The following is a 25694-nucleotide window of genomic DNA, read 5'->3' as shown; positions in this document are numbered from 1 at the left end:
ATAAACAGCAAAGTACAGAAGGTGATTAACACCACCCAGAAAATCACTCGATGCTCTTTTGACCTTTCTGGACAACATTGTCAGCTCTCGCTACCCGAACAGAGTAACAAAATGGTCGAGCACGCTTCATCCTGATCATCAAGCTTTCAAACCTCTAGAGGGCGCTATATCGCTCATAAAAGCCAAACTAATTCGCCAGAGCTAATGCTGTGGATAACGAAACAAGAACTATGAAAACAATAACGATGGCACTCCGAAACTGGTTTTCTTTCTATACTATTCATTCTATTTGTTGTTCATCTTTATATTTTATTCACCAATCGGATTATATCGTATTGTATACCTTCTGTACAATGACAATCGAAACATTCTATTCTGTATTCTATCAGTAGTTACACTCAGAGCCAGTCACACCATTCACTCATTCATGGTCGCCTACCAACTTTGATCGTTATGAATATACAGTACTGTACAGGGAAAACATTTGCAGACACAAATTTTTTTCATATATAAATTACGCTTTGTGACATCTTGTGGTAGAAAGTAAAATTACAGTCCGATTCTTAAATCCTTGAGGCGTAATTTTTCTATTCATAGCACATAGACGAGTACGGCCTTCTTCGTTCTGAGCAACTCATCAATAACAGAAGCCTTCTGTGTGATTTTGATTTGAATGTTGGGGAACAAAACAGCATAGGTGGAACAAGTTTATTCTTATGGACGTGTCAATAAAATAAATAAGGCGATGTGATTGTTGTCATTATAATTAAAGCACATCACTAGGACAAACTCAAATACACAAGTTACGCTTGTATTGCATAATTATATAGCTTACTTAGTCAAGATCTTTAATTTGTGGTTGAAATTGAAAATTAAAGCTTTAAAAAAGGAATGTTTTCTTATCTGCTGACAATCCCTAGTGTAATCCAGATCAGGTATAAAAAAAATTAAATAAAAACAGTACAGAATATTAAAAAAAAAAAAAAACACGATATTAACAACAACAAGAAGAAACACAATATTATGAATTGCATAAATTACATCATAAAAATCACAGATTTTATTGCTTTGGTTGAGTCATCCCCAAACCTCTTACCTGACTTCGGGTGATTATTTCATTTGACTGTGTAAAAATAAAAGTCAATTGCTTGACAATGATCGTTCCAACAGGACGTCATCTTACAAGCTCAGTGGCCGCAATCTTTTGTTCCTTTGGGATGTTTCTGCTTAGTTTCTCTCCATGACATTTGCCCAATGAGAGGCCCAGTAAAAGTGGTATCAGTTTTAGAGGTTTGTCTCATCCCAGGTTGGGTCATTCATACTCTTCAAAACTCTGCTGATGATCCTCTCAAGCTCTTTCCTGGCTCGCTGCTCCTCCTCTAGTGTCCTTTTCATCCTCTTGTTGTCCTAGGAGAGCACAAAAAATGTCTCCCAGGAATACAGTCCAGAGTCCACTATATTGTGGCTGTGGGCCCACTTACCTGTTTGAGTTCCTGGACCTCATCTCGCAAACTGTATACAGTGTCTACCAGGCTCCTGCAGCAGCAGCATGGTATTACATTGGTATGAAGTGTAGCATGAAACCATTCTCAGCTTTAGTGTGACTCCACATCAGTTACACGGCACACACTCTCGTCTCTCACCTCTCCTCCATTACAGTCTGTCCATTGCTCCTAGTTTCCTCCACAATGATCTTCTCCTCCTCAGGGAACAACATGTGAACATCCCTCCTGCTTGAATCTGATCAGAACGGGACAACATTGGCAATGATACTGAAGTCTCTTTTTTCTGACGTGATGTGATAACATGTAGTGTTGCTGTCATCAACAAAAATTAGGACAAAATATGTGTTCATGACCCCTAATCACAGAGGGAGACGAGAAGAGATGCCATGCGGGTCACGTGACAATAACGATACTAAAATATGGAAATGCATATTGTTTCTGAATAAAATGAGACGACAGTGTTGTATTTTATTGTCAGTAAAACGCCTGTTTTTGGCTCCTTCATTCATTCTGCGACCATCGTGAGGAAAAGCGATCAAGATGATGGCTGAATTGATGTTTCGTGGCCGGCGGCATTGAACGACATCATGAAGGGGGCGTGGCAGCCACACAGTAAGAAGCCCGAGAGACATTTTACTTCCTTGTAAGAAAACATAAACTCATAAACATAAAACTCATATTCAATATATGAAATCCCTAATGTTCCAAATGTAATTTATATGCATGAATTTAACTGTGGAAAGTGTAAAAATATCATCAGATCTAGGTCTTTCAAAGTAAACAAATCTAAATAGTTCATGCACACACACACACACACACTTTAGTTTAACTTTTTTTTTCAAGCACCTTGATTACATTTGTCAAAATTGAATGCCTTGATGTTATTCTTTGCCACTCAGATGCTACTTTATTTAATTCTAGCCTACTTGGTAAAGTAAATATGCTGTAAAACAAAGTTCAAATCAGCGAAAAGAAAGGAAAACGTTAGACAACCACTAGATTAATATATCAACCCTGACTAAAACAAGACTAAAATGCCATTGGACGCCTTTGACGCAGACTAGAGTAAAATATCATCGGTTTTCCTTTCCCTACAACTAGACAAAAACCAGACAACGAGTCATGGACATGACTAAAGCAAGACTTAAAAGCTCTGACCTCTAGTTTACAAAATGGAGAAAAAGACGAGACTAGAAAATACAGTATGAACATGCTTAAAACTGACAAAAACTAAAATGACATCCTGACACAAGGACTTGACTAAAACTAAAACAGGCCACCAAGACGACTCTAACATGCATACAAAACAAAAACACACTTTTTACACACACACACACGTACAAGCACAGCATAGATGCTCAAGTATGAGGGCCCTGAAGTGCAAATCACACGAACAAAAAACTAAGCAAACAAAAAAAATGAAACCTTCAAACAATGACAAAATAACCGTATGAGAAGCAAACAGAAAAAGAAGCAATCAATAAAAAAGTACAAAAGAAAAAAGGGGCATGCAAGAAAAAAGAAGCAAAACAAAATAGCGTGCACGAAAAAAGAAGCATGAATGAAAAAGGATGCAAGAAGCACTAAAGAAAAGAAGCAAACGAGAAAAAAACAAACAAGAAAAAAACGCACACAATACAATAGAGCACTAAAGAAAAAGGACACAAATAATCAAAACAGAGCACGAAAAAAAGACGCAAACAATCAAAATAGAGCATGCAAGAAAAAAGAAGCACAAGAAATAGGAGCACACTAACGTTTTCCTATCAGAAGTCATTGATGTGGGTGGAGGGGAGGGGGTGTGCACTCACGCCTGATTGGATGACAGTGAGACCAGTAAAAACAGCAAATTGAGCACTATACTATTGAAATGTTTTAGCTGGAGATTGTGGAAGTTAACCTTTTCTTTGAACACAGCATTCCGCATTCAAGTCCCGGTGGGGGCAGGGTTTTTTTCCTGTTAATTTTTTTTACAATTTCTTGCAGAAAGACAACAGAACATTTAGGCCCTAACTTATTGATGAACAGAACAGTTAGGACACAGACGAAAGACGGCACACTATGGCTCTAACGCCTGTTATTGTTTGACGGAACACATAGGGCCTAAATGTTCAGTTCCTCAATATATACCTGGTACAAAGTGGCTGGTACTCAACGACTGGTGGTCTGCAAGAAATTTCTTCCTGGGAAGCAATCTGACAGGGCCGCGATTCTGATAACGGCAATAATGTTTGAGTTGCTGGTAGGGCTCATTTATAAAAAGAGAAGAAAAATGTGTAGATGATAGAAAAAAAAATAATTAAACAAAACTGCCCGCAGCGAACCTGGGACGCTGTGTTCAAAATCAAAAACTACGTCACTTGAGGACCATGGATTCTCCCATCTACAGTTGTTACATACATTAGTATAGTGTTTAAATGTTAATGAAAATCTAACAGGGCAGCAATTCTGTTAACGGCAATAACAATTGTATCACTGAACAACTTGTCACAGGATTAACGTCCTGATCAAAGACGAATATTGTTTAACGTCCAATCAAGTGGCCCCCCGTCATCCATCAGGAGTGCGTCTCCACCCCTCTCCCTCACTCACACTAACCGTGCTTCTTTTTTCTTTTATGCTTCTTTTTTCTTGCATGCTCTTTTTTATATTGTTTGCATTGTTTTTCTTGAGTGGTTTTTCTTTCGTGCTTCCTTTTTTCTTGTGTGCGTTTGTATTCTTTGCTTCGTTTTCCTTTCGTGTTTTTCGTCTTTTTTGTTTGCTTCTCTTTTCACGTGTGCTCCTTTTTTCACTGTGCTTGACTTGTTTGCAATCAATCTTTTTGTGTTTTCGTAGTTTTTTTCTTTGTGTGATTTGCACTTCAGGGCCACCCTACTCTAGAGATCGATTTGCAAGCTAACCAAATTTTGGCTACACCAAAATCTTACGAGAAAATGAGGCAGTCCTGTAACTAGTGGCGGTCCAGATACTGTCATAATCCGAGTCCTCTGATTGGTCAGAACATGGCAGATTGCCCAGGATGCCAGCAACGATCAAGCTGGAGTCAGCGAGCACATGGTTGTGCATGAGGTCAGTGCCCTGCCAGGCTGCACCGGCAATCAGCAGTGGGAATACAGAGGGCAATGGTGCAGGAAAACACAGACCGCAGAAGGTGGGTTGCGGAGAAAAATTAAATTGAAAAAAGACAGACACAAAAAGGGAAAAAAAATGGTTCACGGGAGAAATTCCATTTGAATTTGTGGAAACAAATCAAAATGATCATAATTACAATAAAGACAGTGGTTGGTGAGCATAAAACCGGAATAGTGCGTGTAAAAAAAATGAACAGGAAGTGGAAAGTGAATGAATAAAAACAATGGGAGAAGAGAGAAAGGTTTTGTTAGATTTGTAAGCTGAGAAGAAAAACACGTACAGATGAGCATGCATATTCACAGCGCTTGGTACACGGCAAGTTTATGGGGACTCACTGGAGTTGAGGGTCTGTCGCGTCTTGGCACTGGTGCAGTACGCCTCAATCACTTTCAATATCTGAGCGTCCTCCTCGAGAGCTGCTGTGCCTGAAAAACAATTGATGGATGAGATTGTTGCTTTTTCTTTTTTTTTTTGTGGGCGTATCTCATTTTAGATTGACCCTCTTACCTTTTCTGACAGTAAAGTCTTCTTCTGAAGGTTTCCTTTCAGGTTTCCTCTTTGGAAGCAACTTCTTCATGTTCTTTGGACTCTTACTCATATCCTGCGAACGATTAATGTTCATTGTGAGGGTGTAGTTTTACATGAAAGAACAGAATGGTTATATGGAAAATCAAGTCCATTTAAAAAAAAATAATTAACAAGAGTATATTTGATGCACACTCACTAGCCTGTACACGGTATTCTCATGCGCATGAGGAATAGCCACCCACTCTTATCCATCTCAGTAGCCATTTTGCCATTTGCTGTTGACCAAAAATGACATCAGAGTTGCTGATGTCTCAGGTAACGACCACACACGACTTGCTTGTTTTTAAAGCTTGGTCATGAGATGTTAGCAAGCTGCGCCGCGAATGGTCATTAATTGAGACCTGAAGAACTGTGATGTCATTTTCGGCCAACAGTAAGCGGCTAAACGGCCGTCCCCTGAGATAGTTAAACAATGGCTGGATTTTTTCTGATTAAACCATTTGTGAAGTGCGAGTGGCTTGTTTTGAAGCAGCTAATCACAAAGCACCTCCTTGTTGTTAAGGGCAGTGGACGGCCGGAGCGGAGGTGCAGGCCGAAGACAGCTCATACTCCAGGGTTTTGGGGTACTCGGTGGCTCCAGGGCCCCCCACATTGGGGTGGTGCTATATGAGGAAAGATGAGGCAGGGTGTGGAAGGCACTGCTTCCGCCACGAGACTCTGATTGCCTGGAAGGGGTGATAGGTAGGGAGGGCAACTAGGAGGGAGTGAGACAGGAGAGCAGTTAACTTCAGTTGGTTTGTAGTCAACTATAAAAGCAGATTTACTGTGTGACACGCCGACTGAGTCTTGTGTGTGTGTTTGGTGAGAAGGTCCAGCCACTCCAGCAGGTCCTGCTGATTGTTACAGGCCACTTGCATACTGTCACATTGGGCACCTGCACAACATACATGCAAATGTATGTAAATACTGTAAATGATTTCCTACAAAGAAGAAATTAAATGTTGTGATTCAAGTAATATATTAAATGGACGTCAGACCGGAAATTTCAAAAGCATTCCTCATCGTTTCCCCATCTTCTATTCTGGAGATCAGCATGCCTGAAAGTGGCATCTTCCCCTGCAAAGACCACATTGTTTGTTCAGAGTTCCAGCAATATCGTAAGATGTGGTGTATCACTTTACAAGGTTGACAATACTGAATTTCAAGGCAAGTGATAGAATCGAAGCAAACCTGGTAGATGAATCCACTCATCCGCAGGCTAACAGAGAGGAAAACTAGAGTGTGAGGAAAGAGGACTAAGTAGCGCTCACTTGACTCCTGCAAGACAAACAAGAAGTGTCTTTTACACACGACACTTTGTTGCAACATAATGGGTCATCAGAATGCTTCCAAGTTTCACCTGACAGTTCTGAGACCGTACAGCAGCCTGGCACATGTGAAGGATGGGGCCGAGGGTCCTGATGTCATCCCCCTCCCAGTTTCTGATCGGCTCAGTTAAAATCTGTAACTCCAGGTCCTTCTTCTTCCTCACTTCCAGACACTGGGCCTGAGAACCAAGAGGCAGAGACGCCATTCCATGAACCAACTCACAGTTCAGAAATACTTGAGTGGACTGAAGACCGTGTGTTTCGCTCGTACTGCGAGGCTTCGAAATGATGCCATACACGTTTGGAGGTCAACTCTGTCGGGATGTTGCTCCTGAAAATATAAACATTTGTTCCAAAGAAAAGTAATTTACTTTTGCTGCTTCCTTAGTAACAGATCAGTCATCGGATACAATGTACCTCCATGTGTCTGTCCATTTCCTTGAGCAGGGTTGGGTATCTCTCCAGTCGAGTGAAGGGTTTACTCAGACTGGTGGTCAGTGTCAAAATCCCTGGACAAGATGCCCCCTTGGATTCCATGTACTGTCCCAGCTCCTCACTGCAGAACAGTCAGTAAGACATCTATTCATTGTGTTTCTTAAGCCTCTTGCCATCATTCTCTGTCCCAACATTACCCTTAAAACATTGTGCTATTTTTAACGGCTATTGTGAAAGTGGCTTCAGACCTTTGATGAGTGAGCACACTGACAGCAGAGGGATGGTTTGAGCAGTAACCCACATAAAGATTCTTCATTTGGGGCATTAGACTCAGAAAGAAGCCTCCTATCCTCTGCTGACATTCTGGAAGCCTAAGAAAGATAGAAAACATATAGTTGAAAACTGCACTGCAATAAGTTAACATACTGTAAATCCAGGGTCTTGCCATAGTCAGGAGTCTTCATTTTTGTGCTGGGACTAGTCTAGTTTGGAGTGTTTGGGAATTTGGCAGAGCACAACACGGTCTACGCTGGTTATTCTTCTCTTTTATTCCGCCTGTTTTTTGAGGCATTTCAATTCATTCTCAGTTCATCTGATTCACACCGTTCCAGTTTCATGTTACTCTACTTACAGTATTTGTGAGAAGTGTGCATCCATTTTTCTCGTTCCAATTATTTATTGTTTTTCCACAATTCCCCATTTTCAACCCCAAAAACCCATTTGACTTAACACTGGGTGATTTTTCCTTTTATATTTACAGCTTTCACATTTCCACATATTCAATATTTAGCTCATTCATCTCACCTTGGGGAACATTCCCATCATTCCAGTAAGTCATCATTTCCAATATTTTCCCATAATTCCGTATTTTTCACCCTTTCAATAATTCATAACTCATTTCCATTCATTCCCAATGGGAGATTTAACATTTCATATTTTGAGCTTTCCCATTTCATATTCACATAACTCATTCATCTCGCCTTATGGATCATTCCCATCATACCCACACAATTTCCACTTTTTTCAGTTTTTCCCTTGCAACTTAATTTCTACTCAAATGGTTCCAACTTTATATGTTAAAGATTGTTCTTTCCACTGCCATACACTCCCTTTCACCTATTAATTGACATTTTTGCCATTCGAATACGCACACATTTTCCACATTGTTCTGTTTTTACCCAGTATCTTCTATATTATTTGGCTAGCGAGTGTAGCCTAACCTAGCGTAGCCAAACCTTCTTTGTATTTCTTTAGTATCTCCAGCTTCGTTTCCATACTAATCATTTTCTTACTTCTCGCTTTAAAATCACTAGCAATTTTGGGACCCATTGCTAACCAATTAAAGTGTGAATTAAGCACTAAAATGCACAATAAATACGATATTGTAAGCAGACACACGTGATCAAGTCTTTAGCATGTCAATAAACAATTTAATCAGAATATTGTCCACATAACAGAATGCTTAGGAGACAATTAAAGTGGGACACCTTTTCAAATTGGATCTCTTCGGAAGGGCTACCAATTTATGTGAAGACCCTGATCACGTTATTGATACGTTACAATAATTAAAAAACAGCTGTAGTAAATATGTAAATCAAGTGTAATATGTAATGTATATGTCATATATGCATAATCATTAGAAAATTTTCTAGAAAATCACAATGTTTTATGATATTTTTTTATGACTGCTAACAAGGGATGAAATAAAAAAGGCAGCGCCACTTACCCCCTCGGTTGTGACTGTTGATGCTAGTTCAGACAATCAGGTTCAAGAAAGTCTGGTTACCCTGTCCCAGTTTGATTTAGTATCCCTGGAGTGTCTTACACACCTGGTTAATGCAGCAAAGCCGACGTCCTGCATGCTTGACCCGCTTCCAGGCAAACTCGTTAAAGATTTATTCCCGGTCTTAGGGTCATCTGTCTTGAATATTGTCAACCTGTCACTCTCCTCTGGCGTTGTACCTGAAGCTTTTAAGACGGCCGTCATTCAACCATTACTTAAGAAACCTCACCTAGATCCTGAAAATCTCTTTAACTATAGGCCAGTGTCACACCTTCCGTTTATTGCCAAAATTCTTGAGAAAGTTGTAGCACAACAGCTTAGCGATTTTATGATAGACAACAATAGATTTGAACTCCTTCAGTCAGGTTTTAGGGCCAACCACTCAACTGAGACAGCCCTAGTAAAAGTGACGAATGATCTTCTCTTAGCCATGGATTCCAACATCTCATCAATATTATTACTGCTTGATCTTAGTGCCACATTTGACACTATTGATCATCATATTCTTATAGAACGTCTTAGATCATGTGTTGGTATCTCGGGATCAGCACTTTCTTGGTTCAGATCTTACATCCTGGGAAGGACGCATAGTGTCTCTTATGGCAATGCGATCTCTGAATCTTTCTCCGTCTCATGTGGTGTCCCGCAGGGGTCAGTACTTGGTCCCTTACTGTTCAACATCTACATGATTCCTCTTGGCGATATTATACGTAAACATGCTATTAGTTTTCATTGCTATACTGATGATACCCAACTTTATATGCCCTTAGAAATAACGGATCCGTGCAAGTGCAGTAAACTGTGGAGGCCTGCCTTGCCGAGATTAAACAATGGATGTCTTCCAATTTTCTGCTTCTCAACCCTAGTAAAACTGAGATGTTATTTATTATCCCTGCTCATCATCAGCACTTGCTTAAGAATACCACGTTGAACCTGGAAAACGGTATTATTTCCCAAAGTAGTTCTGCAAAAAATCTCGGCGTGATATTTGACTCAACTCTCTCCTTTCGAACACATATTAATAACATGACAAGAACGCCGTTTTTTCACCTCCGCAATATAGCTAAGAGTCGCCCTATTCTTTCTCTTAGCGATGCAGAAACATTAATTCATGCATTTGACACGTCGCGCCTAGACTATTGTAACGTTTTGTTTTCTGGACTTCCCATGTCCTACATTAAAAGCCTGCAGTCTGCACAGAATGCAGCAGCGAGACTATTGACAAGGACGAGAAAGTTCGATCATATTACTCCAATTCTAGCTGACCTGCATTGGCTTCCAATACACGTGAGATGCGATTTTAAGGTGCTGTTAATTACTTATAAAATTTTACACGGTTTAGCTCCCTCCTATCTCGTCGACTTAGTATCACCATATGTTCCGTCCCGACAACTTCGATCACAAAATGCCGGTTTGCTATCGACCCCACGGGCTAAAAAGAAGTCCGCGGGATCAAGGGCATTTTCCATTCGCGCGCCAGTACTATGGAATGCCCTACCTATGGAAGTTCGCGCAGCCACCTCAGTAGAAATCTTTAAATCCCGTCAAAAAACACATTTATATTCAAAAGCATTTAGTTAATTGAGCCTGTCTGCAGCTTTCTTCTTTTCTCTTTTTTCCTGCCCCCCTATTCCGGCTGGGAGAGGGGGCTAGCTAGATGGTGAGGGTTGACTTGACTGCCTCCAATGGGCCCTGCGCTGATCGACCATCGCGGGTTAGGAGATGGGGCGTCTGCGGTCCACCTGGTTGGAATGTGGGATGGTTCCTGCCCAATGGCTTTGCCTGCTGTCAAGACATCACTGCACTATATAGCACAATATGTTTTCTGTAATTTATATTGTTTATGTGTCTGGTACATGCAGCATCCACTTCAACCTGTGGGCCTGGAAGGGGGCTCCTCCCACCTGTGGTCCCTTCTGGAGGTTTCTGATTTTCCCCTAATTGGGGTTTTTGAGTTTTTCCTTCCCCTTCTAGGAGCTTTGACAGGGGATGCTGTTGTGTACCTTACACTGAAAGGCATCTGTGAAGCCCTTTGAGACTTCGGTGATTTAGGGCTATACAAATAAAATTTGATTGATTGATTGATTGACTTATAAAATATTTGCAGAACAGGTCTGCGAGCTACTCATGTGATACTCAGGGGCTACCCAGCCCGCGGGCACCATGTTGGTGACCCCGGGTCTATGACATATGACAAAGCTAGGGAAAGAGGGGAGCGGCTTGGATTGGTTGAGTCGTCTGCATTCGCTACCAGAATTGCACACAATGGTGCATACGCCCACATTTACCTGCGGTGAAGTAGGAAAACACCAAAAGAAACACCACCCATGTACCACAGTTGGACTGCACCTTGTGCTTGACTTGTGGTTATAAAAATAAGGCCCCAAACATCTATGCTCTCAGACTCAAAAAGTCTCTAAAATGGGCATATTTTATATGTATATGTTAAGAATGTGTTTTGACTTTAAAGACTGACAGACATGCCTGCAGTGGATATAAAAAACCGTACACACCTGTTTGGATGATAGGCTTTCATAATGCAACAAATGTAAAAATAATTAGATAAATATTTGCGAAACATTTTCAAGGTTCAAAGGAACAATGGAGCAGCAGTAGTTTTGTTAGTGTCACAGTGTTTCTCAAATAGTGGGGCGGGCCCCCCTGGGGCGTCGTGAGGCAATGCCAGGGGGGGCGCGGATGACACTAAGGAAGAGGATTTGTTTTTGCCATGTGAAGTTTAATTGTGATAAAATAAAGATTAGCATCATTTTTTTCCTCAGGAACTTTGATGCACTTCGGGTTATTTTTCTGCTTCGACCAGGGGTGTCAAACTCGTTTTTTTTTGTTTTTTTTGCCTTATGGAGGAAAATCTATTTCCAAGTGGGCTGTACCAATAAAATCATGGTATATATTTGCGAGAAGCACTGCCTTAAGAGATGATAGGTCACAATAATGTTGGAAATTTTTGACCTAGCTTGGCGTCATTCAATTTTATCACAAAACCTGGGATTTGAACAGGGCTGTGCAGGTTTTTCATATGCACTACAGTATACTATATATGACTGAAACGGTAACATGTGTGCATCCTAAGCATACAAAACAGATACTGACTTGGTATGCTCTTCCAAGGACTGAACTAGCATCTGCTGGAAGGTTGATATCTCCTCAAGATTTCCTTGAATGTGGTTGATGTCAACAGCACTCAGCCTGCAGAGAGTTAGGGGGAAGGCATTCATAATTCTGAGGTTTTCTTTCGTTCACTTTCAACCATTGTTATGTACTCTCTGATGTTATATCCCCTAACCCAGTAGTTGTCAAATGGGGGTACTAGTACTCCTGGGGGTACTTGAAGGAACTTCAGGGGCTACTCGAGATTTTAAATAAAACAAACAAACATGCAAAAATTCTTAAAAAACAAATATTGAATTAATTAATTGTTCCAGGAAAACATGAGTTCATAAAACAAATTGTATGTTCAAGTTATTCAATGTTAATATTGTAAAAAGCCAGATTCTCCCAAAAACTAGAATGGTTTGACTCAACTTGTCATGTGCCACCTCTTGTTACCTGTCAAGTTAATGACTCCTTTTTGTGAACACATCTCTAATATGATCCCAAAATAGGACACTAAGTTGAATATTTTTCTGTGAATGTTTATATATAATTATTTCTTTTTGAGAACAGGTCTGGCACTTTATGTTGATTATTTTTGGGGGACAAATATTTATTAATGATTATTTCTTTTTGTGAAGAGATCTCTACTGTAATCCCAAAAGAGGATGCTTTATGATTAATATTTTTCAGTGGACAAATATTTACTGGTATTTATAATTATTTCGTTTTGAGAACAGGTCTGACACTTCAAGTTGATTATTAATAAATAATTAAGTTAAATATTTATTTTTGTGAACAGATCCCTACAAAACAGGATGCTTTATGTTTATGTTTGTTTATGGTTATTTATTTATATATATATATATATATATATATATATATATATATATATATATATATATACACACGCACACACACACACAAACACACACACACACACTGACTTGGTATGCTCTTCCAAGAAAGAACGCACAGGGATTACATACAAACTCCACATGGGAAGGCTGGAGCCAGAATCGAAAGCGGAAACTGAATTGTGAGGCCGACGTGCATCCAGTCTTCCACCATGCTGCCCTGTTTTACTTTATAATCTTGAGAAAATATATTAAAAAAATATATATGTATAATGTCACCTGTCTGTTGGCTGAAGGGGCCGCAGGAAGGATCCCAAAAGACTTTGTAGTTCTCTTGAATATTCATTCTCTGCTTCCAGAATGTTCTGGAGAACCTTAAAAGTATACAAATTCAACAAGACAGGCAGAACATGTTGGTTCACTTTCATTGACAATTTACCGAAGGCAGTTTAATCTGTTTGTTAGTAAGGCAGATTGAGGTACCCTTAACTGAAGACGGGAAACTGTGGCAGCTTGCATTATTAAAACACATGCACACACTGAGAGGCGTACCAACCCCGAGGCAAGGCTGTCCCAGAAACCAACGGAACGGAAGAAATAACCTACATTATTACAGAGATGCATACACATGCATGCCCCCACACGAACGCACGCACACTCCAGCCTTAACTGTCCATCCAAAACCATGTTTTAAGATAGGTTCAGTGAAGCCTAAATTCAAATATGAGTATGAATGCTTAGTCTATACAGTTTGTGCTGTTCTATTAACCGCCGGGTGTCCGAGAATTTTTCATTTGCCTAGCCTAACTTGGGCTGACTTTGAAAGGGTCATAACATCGTCAAATAAAAATATATATTTACTTTCAACCCCTCAAAATGTTCAGTTGCTTCAACCCTATCCATGCATATATGATTTTTCTTGGGTTAGGGTTGGAGGAGGGGGGGCATATGCCCCCTTTATGAACAAAACTTATAAAAATTTGATAATAACAATAGTAATTACGCTGTGTATTTATAAAATTGAAATAGGAATATTATGTCAGAATTGGAGTACAGTATTATGGCTTTTGAACACTTGGATTTTGGGAGTTCAGGCTAAGCCAATCATCAAAATCATTGAATGGTTTGCAAATGTCATAAGTCGGCTGCTAGCCCCACCCAGTGCTTTTGGGGTGTCAACACAAAAATTCGTTGTCATGTTTTGACAATCTATGCAGTATTTTAGCCTCCTAGTGTTGTTGTTGGTTTTTTTTTTGGTATGCTTTTTCTTTGATCATGTATCAAAAACATAAAAAACCTGAGTTGGGTCAAAATATTCCCAGGGGCTAATCAGCGACAAGTTATCAACAGTTAGGTGTAAATGTGACTATTGTTTGCCTGTGCAGTAGCTATAAATTCTACACACAGCATATCTAATGCCAGAAATCTGTGATAACAAAATAGGACCAAAATAAATATTTCCAAAAAATGTCAATTAATGTGACATGTAACTTGTAAAAGTCAAATGAAAAAAAAAAAATTAAGAGAGCAGAAGTACAAATACAAAACAGTGATACGTTGTTGCACAAAAGTGCACATCCTCATCATCATATCATAGACTACAAAGACAAACCATACCATTTTTCAACTTTTTGTGGGTGTTAATAAATTTAACCTACATATGTATGGATAGCACTGATGCCACTGAACAATTTGAAAGATAGAAGAAAAAAAAATTCATAAATAACTACCATGCCTTTAAAAGCATTTACAAAATTAGGGGAAAAAATGTAATGTGTATCATTTGCAAAGTGCGCATCCAAAGGTTAAATGGGAGTAAACAGATAATTCCACCATTTGAAATTATGTACTCTAATTAATCCCTCCCCAAAACAATAGCTGTTCCAGTTGGGTTTTCCTCTTTTTGTATTCATAATTTCCTGCACCCACTAAAGCCCCAGTTTTAGTTGTAATCTGTGATATAAAAACTAACTACCATACTGTCAAAAAAGGTTAATAGATCATCTAAAATTTATTTGGGGTTAATGAGAAGCATTTAAAGCATTTACTCCCATTTCACCCTGGCAGGTGTGTGCTGAACACAGCCACATCAAACAAAGTTAATTATTTCCGCTATGTTTTACTTAAGCTATTTATGAGTTACAACTGTTGTAAAGGCTTGTAAAGGTCCCATTAATGGTTGGAACAGTTTTGAAATTGTGCATCATAAAATAATTACTTTTGCTTTTGTAACATTTGAAATGCTAGAATATAAAGTGGGGGATGTAGATGGTTTTTGGCTATGATGTGCTAGTCCAGTGATTGACAAGGAGATGAGTTTACCCTACTTCTGACAACTACATCAATGGTGTGATACTAACCACATTGTAGTAGGTCTTGCTGATGATAGAGGTGTCAAAACCTTTTGGTTGACCTCTCAGCGTCCCAGATTTTGGTTTGTCTAATGGCTTGTCTACACAGTAAGAAAAAGCGGGAAAATATTCAGATCAGAATCACACTATTCAATTGACTTGTTTACTGAAACAAAACAATACTTTGTTCTATTTTAGGAGGCTCAGTATAACTGTTTGATGCTTGTCAATGAAAATGACACGCATGCGTGATGATAGCCAGACCACTGCACACCAGCCCCCTGCAATCACAGCTGATGCTCTCTAACACTGAGCTCTCAGGATGTTCCTCTCCATTCAGCATCTGTGGAACGTCCTGGCTTTGTTTGTCAGTCCAGTTTCCTCCCTTTCCTTCCTGCCTTTCTTTCCCCTTGTAATAACACTGTACTCCAACTGTACTCATTTAGCTTGAGAATATATGAGTTTGAGCATTTACTGTATCGCTTTGGGCATCTTTGCATATTCTCAGCATTGCAGATGAAATGATAAAAGTGTATTAGCGTTACTGCACCCACCGCTTCTTTTCAGTTCCCGCACGTAGTTACTGGGGAACCAGCCAGTCTTGCCATTGAGCGAACCTTCCCACCAGCCCCCCTCCTCCTGCCTGCTCACATTAATGATGTCGCCCTTGGAGAAGGAGAGTTCGTCCTCATTTGTCTGCTGGAAAGGGAAGCGTGCCTTGAAAAGAAAATGGCCACACCCACTGCCCTCAGACATGTCCTGTAACAGAAGAAATGCACATGCATACAAATAGAACTGAATATGAAATCATCACGATTTGTTGACGCTATCAGGAGAGCTGTCTTTCCCAAGTTAACTTACAAGGCTGTGATACTGAGGCGGATGCTGTTTGGAGCAGCGATTACGACAGTTCAGTGAATCAAATGATTGAATCCTCAACGTGGCTGACTGTGGCGCACAAACAGACACACCTGGATCTGCACAACAATAATCCATTTTAAATCCAAACAACATCTTTAAAATACAACAGTTGTGCAAATGCTGTTACCTTCAGTGGCTTTGTTCAGTGCAATCAAGCAGTTTAGGACCTTGGTGAAGTTCTGCCCCTGAAGGAGGTCATTGACCTCAAAAGGCTGCAGAATTTACAGTAGAAGATGCATCATATCCAACATCATATCATATTAAGATAGCTGTATCATGACATCAAACTGTACTGTACAGTAGTATGATCAACACATGGCTGCATGATAACACTATGTAGAGGTTGGGGTTTAGGATGAAATTCCATTTAAAGTCTGAGGCGGGATTACTCCAAGTCTGAGCTCCCCCAGTAATCTCTCCATTACACATGAAACATGCACACACACACAGTCACATTTGAACCGTTATAGTAAAAAAAAAAAAAAAAAAAACTTGGAAGAACCTAATCCTGTGAAACAACACAGTAACATTCAAAAGGCGTGACTCAAGGTGTATATGGCTGATGATTAATTTATGCATTAAATATTATAACCGTTTTTTTTCCCAAGTGTACCAGAGCACCAGTGCGATGTAATGCAAAGCATCGATTAATGATTGAGTAGTAATTAGAAGCCATTGCTATAATAAGGTCTTTCGCTCTCAAACGGGAATTATTTGGTGCAGTCCTGGGTTCTGCATAACAAAACAATTTTGCTTATAACAATGGACAAGTAGCCACAAAACAGGTTACTTAATGATTACATACACTTAGCATATTTTTTTTATTAGCTCAGTGAAGCTGCTGCTTTAAAATAATGTTGACTCAATGTTCAATTTGATGATTTGAAAAGAGAGAAAAAGAGTCATTTGCCAGAAAGCTATTAAGATGAGAGCAATCATTCAAATAATTTACTAAAGGACTAAAACATATGCTGTTGTTTAATCCATTTAATCAATTGTTAGCTAATAAATCAGTCAACGCCTACAGATTTAGGAGTCCTCCATGATTGGAGCGACAGAGAGAATTGTTTGACTAACCACGCTGATGTCAGCCAGGCTGCCACTAATGGAGGTCTTGGCATCCAGCATCATAGTCAACATCTAATCAACCTGATTGGAAAATCCACTAGCTGCATGACATGTTGCATTACATCAGCCGACTCCTCGCCTCTCCCTCATCTTTTGTTCTTCGCATTAAGCCCCCTTAGCACTAAGGCCAGCCCCACCATGTGGTTGTCCTTTTGTTTCTGATGTTTCGGAAATTAGCAGTGGACCCTATGTTATATAATCTACTCTTTTGCATCATGATTCCAGATTGATTCCAAAGGTCAATAATCCTGTGTGTGCTACTGAAGTGTAAAAAGAACACTGAACCATAATATTTCCTGCTGCATTGAATTTTAAACTTAAGTGTAAAAAACGTTTGATATGGTAGTAATCACAAAGAATATGCATCAGACAAAAAACCACCAAATGCATTCTAAGATATACACTTACTGTAAGGTCAGACTTTCAAACAGAGCTATTCTTGCCTACTACCACTGGCAAGCTGCAGTTACATATTAACTTGATCATATAGCATTCATTACAGTCATGCACTGGTGACTGGCTTCTTTAATAGTTCTTAGTAGTGGTGTTTGTGTCTTTATCAACTTTTCATTGAAGTGAAACTATAAACAACAATATGTGCTGCGAGCACTTCACGTTCTATTGTATGTGCAAATTGAACGCCTCATTTCCGCGTTAAGTGACGTTTCCTGCCAAATTGCATATCTGCAAGTGGTCGTTAACATGAGAACAGGCACTTTTGAATAGCAACAGGTTCATCAACAGGCATTTAAATATAACACTAGCAAGTATAAATACCAGAAAGAGTTTAGAGAAATGTAACCTCACCATAATAAAAGTTTATAATAAAAAATACTGCATACTGTACTGTACTATACTTTACATAATGAATGCAACCCACCTCCACGCCGAAAGCCCAGGTGCCTTTGATGAATTCGCTAATGTTGAGTTGATACTCGCTGTCACTCTTAGGTTCCTGAAAAAACTTAACATAGAACGTCGCCCGGTCAATGCAGAATATAAACCAGATGTTCCTTGACTAGTAAAAAAACAACAACAACAACACGAAAATAATATTTATTTTGAGCGTGGTTCATTGCACTTGTCATGTAGCTGATGTTGATTTCTAGCATCAGTACCTTGCTACATTTCCGGTTGAGGTTTCAAAGTAAATATTAATTTAGAAGCAATTTATTTGCGTTCCATTGTTTTTTTAAGCAAGCTTTTTCCCAAAAGCAAAACACAGTTGTTTCAAATGCGTGAAGAATTAGCTGTTTCTATACGCATTGCGTGTCAAGCACAGAAGCGGATGTTGCAATTTATAGCCTTTATTTCGAAAGAAACATGCCCAACCTTGTTTAACGCAATAGAGACCCGGTAAAGTCATTGACAGATAAATTCATTTGCATTGCATATAACCATAGTTTGTCCCCAGTAAACAAAGGTTAATCTTCTGTTTGTAGTCATTGGTTAATGTTTGATTTGGAATAACACTTAAACAAATGTTCTTGTTAGTCTCTCCTAACACATACTTTTTCCGCCGTCCCGGGTCTCAGTCGCTCGAGTAGCTTGCACAGCACCACCCCGTCCTGGAGAGACGTCCGGAGGAAAACCTCCGGATCAGAAATGCTCTTCTTAGGCGACTCCAGCACCCCAAGCGTGATGAGCCATGTTACCGTCTGCTCGGCCGCATTCATTGTTGACGGTCGTGGGAGTATGTAAGCTTTCCTTTAAAAAAGGGCAGATGTGGAGGATAGTCGTCGGCTCAACGCACACTCCATTGTTGAAACACTCCAGCAAATATTCCGATGTCAAAACATGGATCTCTCTCTCTCTCTCTCTCTCTCTCTCTCTCTCTCTCTCTCTCTCTCTCTCTCTCTCTCTCTCTCTCTCTCTTCTCTCTCTCTCTCTCGCTCTCGCTCAAGTGATAGTGAAGGTCATGATGATTGCATTATTATTAATTCAGAGAGTCTGGCAACGTTGCATTGGCAGCTGTGCTAAAAGGGGTTGTGACACTGCCTGGTGGTGGAAATAAGTGGCTATTTTTAGAAGTGTGATCGTGAGAGTACCTAAACTGCTTTTAAGAAAAGAAAAATACATTTTAGGTTGGTAAAATTGGTCAACAAAAAAAATAATAATAATAATCAAACGGAGTCTCGCAGAATGCAATAAGTCTAGTAGCCCAGCTATTAAACTTTCAATTTGTCAGGTGTGTGTGGGAAACAGATATGTGAAGATGAAGCCTCGTGAAAAAAGTTGGATGTTTTTGGTCCTCTTCCATGGCTGAATGCTAAAACTATACACATGATTCTTGTAGCACAATATCGAAAACTAAATGTTGCAAAAATCTCACAGAATGCAAAATTAAAGACACAAAAACTGCTTACCACTGAGTTTGCAATTTTATAAGACACATTTGTGCAGTGATCCCCAACCTTTTTTTTTATCACCATAGTCAATTAGTCAACACTTTTATCGCGGCATAAAAATACAACTCAAAACAAATATAAAATTTTAACTCACCATTAACGCCAACTTAATGGGAGTCCGAAGCTTGTTTCTGTGCAACATGCGGAGCCGGTCCAGGAGTAATGGGTGACAACGACACCCTAAGTATGTTTCTTGTCACTGCAGAAAACCCCGCTTCACACCGATTGAATTTCGGAAATCTCAAACATACGTTTAATGGTTTTTTGCGATCATCTTCTCGCACAGCCACGATAGTCACCTGGTTTATTAACAAAGAGGTCACAAATCCATTCCTCACCAGTTTTTTTTTACTGGAAAGTAGCGCTCAAAGTCTATACCGACTCCTGGTATTGCCTTTTAAAACAGTGGTCCCTAACGACCCGGTACCGGTCCGTGGAGCAACTAGTACCGGTCCACAAAGAATAATGATGTTTTAAAAGTGATTTGATTTATCCATGTGTGCTTCGTTTGGCTTGATCTTTGTTTTTTGGCGCTGCCTCTGACCGATGTTGATATTACATTTTTTGGTGAAAAGGATGGTGTGGTTTTGAGAGCATTCAGTCGGTGACCAGCATGTTGTTTTGTCTCTGTGAGTCGGTGACCAGCACGTTGTTTTGTCTCTGTGAAATCTGGCTCACTACTGTCTTTAAGTTGTACTTTCTTTGTAAGGATGTTGATATATGATAAAATGCCCAAAATGAGTTTGTTTGTTGATCCAACAACTTGTGACTGTGGATAACCATATTATATAGCGCTGCCCTGTATGCTTTTAAGCTCACTCACACTTTCGTTTGTGCCAGGTATTTCCCTTGAAATAAATAGCTTTTGTAGTTCAGTTTTTCTTTCTGTTTCAAACCAAGCTTAATGTCCAGATGTCAACATGCAAAATAAATAGCAAACAGACTCCAACCACGTGATAAAAAACGAACCATAATGAATCTTTGGGTGTGATCGAAAAGTGAGTCAAATTAAATCAAGACAAGTGAGGTGAAACACCATTTTTCATGATGTTTTGCAACAGATCATATTTAATAAAACAAGTTTGAAATGTACATGAGCATTTTTACATGACTAATGTTTTGACTTGAATTTCCAATACATTTACAAGTTTGATGCATGCAAAATGATTCATTTTACTGATATCGTACTATTTACAAACAATTGAGATAAAAAAAAAAAAAAAACTAGAATAGAAGGTCCAAACGGAGTACCGAATTGACATGGACAGGGATTGGTCACCCGACTGAAAGTATCGATTGCAACCCTCTCAGTGAAGGTAAATCGGGAAGGCTGTCTCGTCTCCTTTTTCTTTTCCGCATCCTTTTCTCTTTCCATCCTTTTCTTCATCTTTCTTTGTACGCATGTTTTGTTTTTCTTCCCGCTCACACTCCTTTCCTTTCTTTCCTCTCCTTCTCCTCACGCTCCTTCTTTTCCTTCTTTTCTTTCCTCTTGTGTTCCTTTCTTTCTTTTTTTCCTTCTCCTTGCTCCTTTTTCTTCTTCTTTTCTTCCCTCTCCTGCTTCTTCCTCTCCTTGCACTCCTCGCGTTCCTTTTGCCGTTCCTTTTCTTTTGTCTCTTTTGCTGTGTGCTCAGTCTTACTCTTTTCTTCCTTGCTACTTTGTTTCCCAGCTTTTCTTCTCCAGGCCTTAACTCTTATTTTTTTCAGTCTTTGTCTCATCTTCATTGCGCATGTCTTTGCTCTTAGGTGACCCCTGTCAAGATAAGAGACACCAATTGTTGACTGATCACTCTTTATTCCAACATCGTGACCTATAAATGGTGATGGTAAAATGAGCCTCATGAAACACTTGTGAAATTATTTGCCTCTCTAGAATGGTACTCACATACACTTTAACCCCTGGATGTCTGGGGATTATGTCTCGATTATGATCGCCCAAATTGAGCTGGCTTTGAAAGGGTCATAACATCGTCAAATAGCAATAGCAAAAGTAACTACGCTGTATCTTTACATATTCACGAAATTGAAATAGGAATATTTCTAATGTCATCATTAGAGAATTGACTTTTGAAGCACGCCAATCGTCAAAGTCATTGAAACGCTTGCAAATATCAGAAATTGGCCACTAGCGCCACCTGGTGCTTTTGGGGTGTTAACACAAAAATTCTACTGCGCCCCGTTTGCAAGTTGCCATTGAAAGGATTCATGCAAAAATCGGGGGAAATCCATGATAATAAATCGCATTTTCAGTACGTCCAAAATTGACAATATTTCCAATTATGGAGTGAATAAGACAGAAAGACAGACTTGGGCTAAATTTGACACCGACTTACCTCTCCACCTCCCGTTTGCAAGCATTTAGAAGGGACAATGTCTGTGTGGCATATTAAAAGTTGTCATGTTTTGACAATCTACGCAATATTATATCCTCCTGGTGGGTTTTCTTGTATGCTTTTCCTTTGATATCAAACGTCAAAAACATCAAAAGCACGTGTTGGGGCAAAATTTTCCCCACGAGTTAAAGGAAATGGTCAAATGTATTCAAGTTCCATTGCAGCTTTACACCAAGAGTGCCATCTAAATCACACTGCTTCATGAGGTTTCATTTGAATCAAATGAAGATTTGTGGACCCCCGGGTTACAGCATCCCTGTCTTTTTTTCATGTTCCGATGTGGAATACTGAGTTTTTTCATGCCCTCTTTATAGTATTTTCCTCGCTTTGCAACAAAAACAACTGTCATGACCCTACGGGGTTGGGTGTATTTGTGTGGTTTTGCCTCCATCCGCAGGCGTTTTTAGGTAATTGCACTTGGTTACTATTGCCGTCAAACTGCTTCCATGCAACGCGTCACTACAATGTTGGTCTGTTATTGGTCGGCGGCTCCTCACGAAGATGTTGGTCTGCTCACTCTGCCTCACTCGTTTCAAAACGGCGCAACGGTAAAGCTTTGTTCGATTTGTGAGTGGTTACAAAACCATATTTATAGTGCATTTTACTGCTTAATTCAAACTTGAGTGGGTTAGCCATGGGTTCCAAGATTGCTAGCGATGTTAAAGAGAGAAGTAAGAAGATGATTTATATGGAAACGAAGCTGGAGATAATCAAGAAATACGAAGATAGCCTAGCCTAGGTTACCCTTACTACGGATTATGGGCAAAACAAGCGCCATGCAAAAGGAAATAAATCGTTTCTATATTTTTTTTATGATGTTTTCTGATTGTATACATGCATTTTATATACAGTGATCCCTCCTACTTCGCGGTCTCAGATATCGCGGTCTCAGTACTTGGCGTTTTTTTCCAGGAAAAATAAAAAATATTTCAAAATAAAAAATCATTTAAAAAATGTGCAAAAATGTACAAAAATTGAAACAAGCAAAAAAGCACATTATACAGTACTGTACTAATCAAAAAAGGAAGTCATATTAGTTAATAACTATGTTACGAATTCTTCAAGCGTTAGAGTTCGTGACGTTTTTATCTTATTTTGAAATGCATGCTTTTAATTTGTCAGGTCGCGTTGCATTTCTGTTTCCTGTTTTACGTTCTCTGCGCGTCATTCGGCTCGTTACAGTGACGTAGTGAATGACAACATAAGCTCATATTTATAGTTTATTATCATTTATGTTGGTAACGCACGCTACTGCCTATGTTGAGTAAGCGATGAGTGTTTATTCTGTTTAAGTGTTCGTTTGTGTAGAGGTTGCACTTTATAGTTAGTAGTTGTTAGTTGTTGCTAACCTGCTAATGTCGGCTAAAAATACAGTAAATTCATAGATTAAGTGTTTATATGTTAGTTTACTGACTTAAAGATTGTTGTTGATTTATTATTCAACAGATACTACATGATACACCATACATGAGCCAAAATAAATGTGAAGTTCAACGTGATGACTTGCGTACTCTTTCACCGGAGTCTTGGTGCAGATAACCAGTCCTGAGAACAAATTCTCAACAAACTAAGTAATAGTAGTTATTTAATGAATATACAATAATGTTAATGATGTTAATAAGGATAACGTAATGTTAAATAATAGGAGAAAGGAAATAAAATGGGCAAAAAATACACACAAAAAAAAAAGATTGTTTATGGTTACTGTGGCTATATTGGGGCGTACATCGAAATCGAGGAACTGATACCCTACTTCGCGGGTTTCAGACTTCACCCCCATTAACCGCTAAGTAGGAGGGATCACTGTATACGTAGCACTTGCGAAACTATTTTGATACCAATCTTTAATATGTATGTACAAGTTGGATGTTCCTGGGGTTCTAAACGCATTGTCTGTTTAACATAGGTTTGGATTGCCCGCCATACGGTGAATTCGCCTTACAAGCCCAACCACGGAACGGATTAATCTCGTCACACGGGGACCCACTGTACTGAGATTAGGCTAGTGAGAACGCACAGAACTAAATAATACTGTAAATACAAATTTTGTCTGGACTAATGAAGCAAACATACAAACATGTTTTGAAGAGGAAAGGTATATGGGGAACTTGGAAGCCACTCACAGGAAAGCCCCAACTCAGAAATGTGTGAGGCATACATGCTAACCACTAATCCACCGTGCTTCTATTAATTTGTCCCAGGGAGCGCAAACGTTATTTCAAACTGAGAGCTACTTCTTTGGTACTGAGAAATACAAAGGGTTACCAGTTTATGTGAAGACACGGATCATGTTAATGATTTTTCACAAACATTAAGGAACAGCTGTTTTTAATATGTAAATCAAGTGTAATATGTAATGTGAATGTAATATATGTCTGTAAAACTGCTCGAACATCACATTGTTCTATTACTTGCAAATTATTTGCAGAACGGGCCTGCGGCGTACTCATGTGATCTTTGGAAGCAACCTGATGCCCACGGGCACCAAGTTAGTGACCCCTGATTTATCCAATAAAGGAAAAGATGCAAGACACTCACCGTTAAGTTTCTGTTCTGTCCCACGAAGGCATTGACGGGGCTCTTGGCATAGTCGAGCTGGTGGGAAAATCGCCGTTGCCTATCCAGGGCCTCCATCCGGGCCTCCAGAAGCTCCTCAAGCTTTTCGTTTCTGTTTTCCCACATTAAGCACGTTTTTCGTTGCCTCTCGTGGTGAGAGGCTGCGGAACAAAGCTGCTGGGGCAGGTAGGGCTTGAGTAGGTCGATGAATTTCTAATAAAACTGAGTAAAGAAGAAAATAAACATTAGAAGGATGTACACAACCTATATTCACGAAGGAAAAATAATAACAGTCAATTTGAGTGTTCTGATATTTGTTATTTAAATTATGAAAAAAAATAAAAATGAAAACTCGACTTATTGTCAACAAAAGGCCCTTATAATGACCTTGCATTTTCGTTCTGATGCATACCCACCTACTGTACGGTGTCTATTTTGTGCCGCATCATGCATGGAGTACACGCTTATAAAAGAAGAAACATGATCTTAACCATAATTGCTATTAGTCATTTTCCAAAGATTGGGATTGGGGAAGAATATGTGCCTTCGAGTATTATTAAAGTACTACCTATATGTATGTGATCCTACAACGTTTGTATGTGAGTATTCGTTTTTTCAAGAGACACCGTAATAAAACCGGGAAACGATGCAAATTTCTTGTTAGCCAGTCCATAAGACTTTACCCCGACGTTAGCATTAGCGCCGGCTGCTTTTTGAAACCAATCATGTATTGTATCCAAAATGCCACGACAAAAATACTTACTTTTTGTTGTGCGTTTAGTTTTACAATAAACTCCAACTGGGTTTTGATTACGAATCCTAAAACACGCCGACAGTGCACAATCGCAAACACTTCTGCGTGTTGGCAAAGAACATGGTGCATTCAGGATACTTTCACAATATCGGGAAGTTACATGTACACTTTGGCCGTTTTTCATCAATATTTTTATATTCTCGATAAAGCCAAAAATCATCATTTCTATTATTTGCTCAACCAAACTCACCCTGACATCATTTGTTTTCAGCAGAAATGAAAAGCGGTTTCACCTTCAAACAAACAAATGGCATAACGTGCAAAGTTTTGGAAAAAAATAACACGATGGGCGGAAAGCCTTCCCCTTAAACAACTTTGTTTGTTGTTTTTAATACTGTACAAACTAAAACCATGATTGTGTATTTTTTGCTTTCAATTCGGCCTTAACCCTTAAAAAACACGTTTGCT

The 25694-nt window shown here is 39.3% G+C and overlaps 1 protein-coding gene and 1 long non-coding RNA gene across 3 annotated transcripts; both read right to left on the bottom strand.

Moving 5' to 3' along the window:
- Window positions 1–694: 694 nt before the first annotated feature.
- LOC148426931 (rho guanine nucleotide exchange factor 7-like) lies at window positions 695–18903 on the bottom strand. 2 transcript variants are annotated; one of them, XM_088407535.1, is made up of 22 exons: window positions 18630–18903; window positions 17999–18082; window positions 16118–16202; window positions 15931–16046; window positions 15624–15828; window positions 15079–15170; window positions 12998–13092; window positions 11862–11957; window positions 7216–7338; window positions 6950–7088; window positions 6804–6863; window positions 6565–6711; window positions 6396–6482; window positions 6203–6281; window positions 5990–6099; window positions 5713–5919; window positions 5145–5238; window positions 4973–5062; window positions 4433–4591; window positions 1644–1740; window positions 1482–1536; window positions 695–1407 (listed from the first exon to the last, which is right to left on the bottom strand). In XM_088407535.1, exons 1-22 carry the CDS (start codon window positions 18792–18794, stop codon window positions 1285–1287), a joined length of 2508 nt encoding a protein of 835 aa, XP_088263661.1. In that variant the 5' UTR covers window positions 18795–18903; the 3' UTR covers window positions 695–1284. The 2 variants fall into 2 exon arrangements, with proteins under 2 accessions (XP_088263661.1, XP_088263663.1); XM_088407537.1 differs by lacking the exon at window positions 4433–4591.
- Window positions 18904–20612: 1709 nt separating this feature from the next.
- LOC148426930 (uncharacterized) lies at window positions 20613–25360 on the bottom strand. Its single transcript, XR_015864817.1, has 3 exons — window positions 25236–25360; window positions 24455–24694; window positions 20613–21276 (listed from the first exon to the last, which is right to left on the bottom strand). It is a non-coding gene; the product is annotated as an uncharacterized LOC148426930 (long non-coding RNA).
- Window positions 25361–25694: the final 334 nt, after the last annotated feature.

This window comes from Hippichthys cyanospilos, chromosome 2, assembly GCF_059441005.1.
Source record: "Hippichthys cyanospilos isolate Australia breed blue-spotted pipefish chromosome 2, RoL_Hcya_1.0, whole genome shotgun sequence".
Taxonomy (NCBI): domain Eukaryota; kingdom Metazoa; phylum Chordata; class Actinopteri; order Syngnathiformes; family Syngnathidae; genus Hippichthys; species Hippichthys cyanospilos.
Note: the sequence above shows the minus strand (reverse complement) of the source record. Positions and strands in the feature narration are given on the sequence as shown.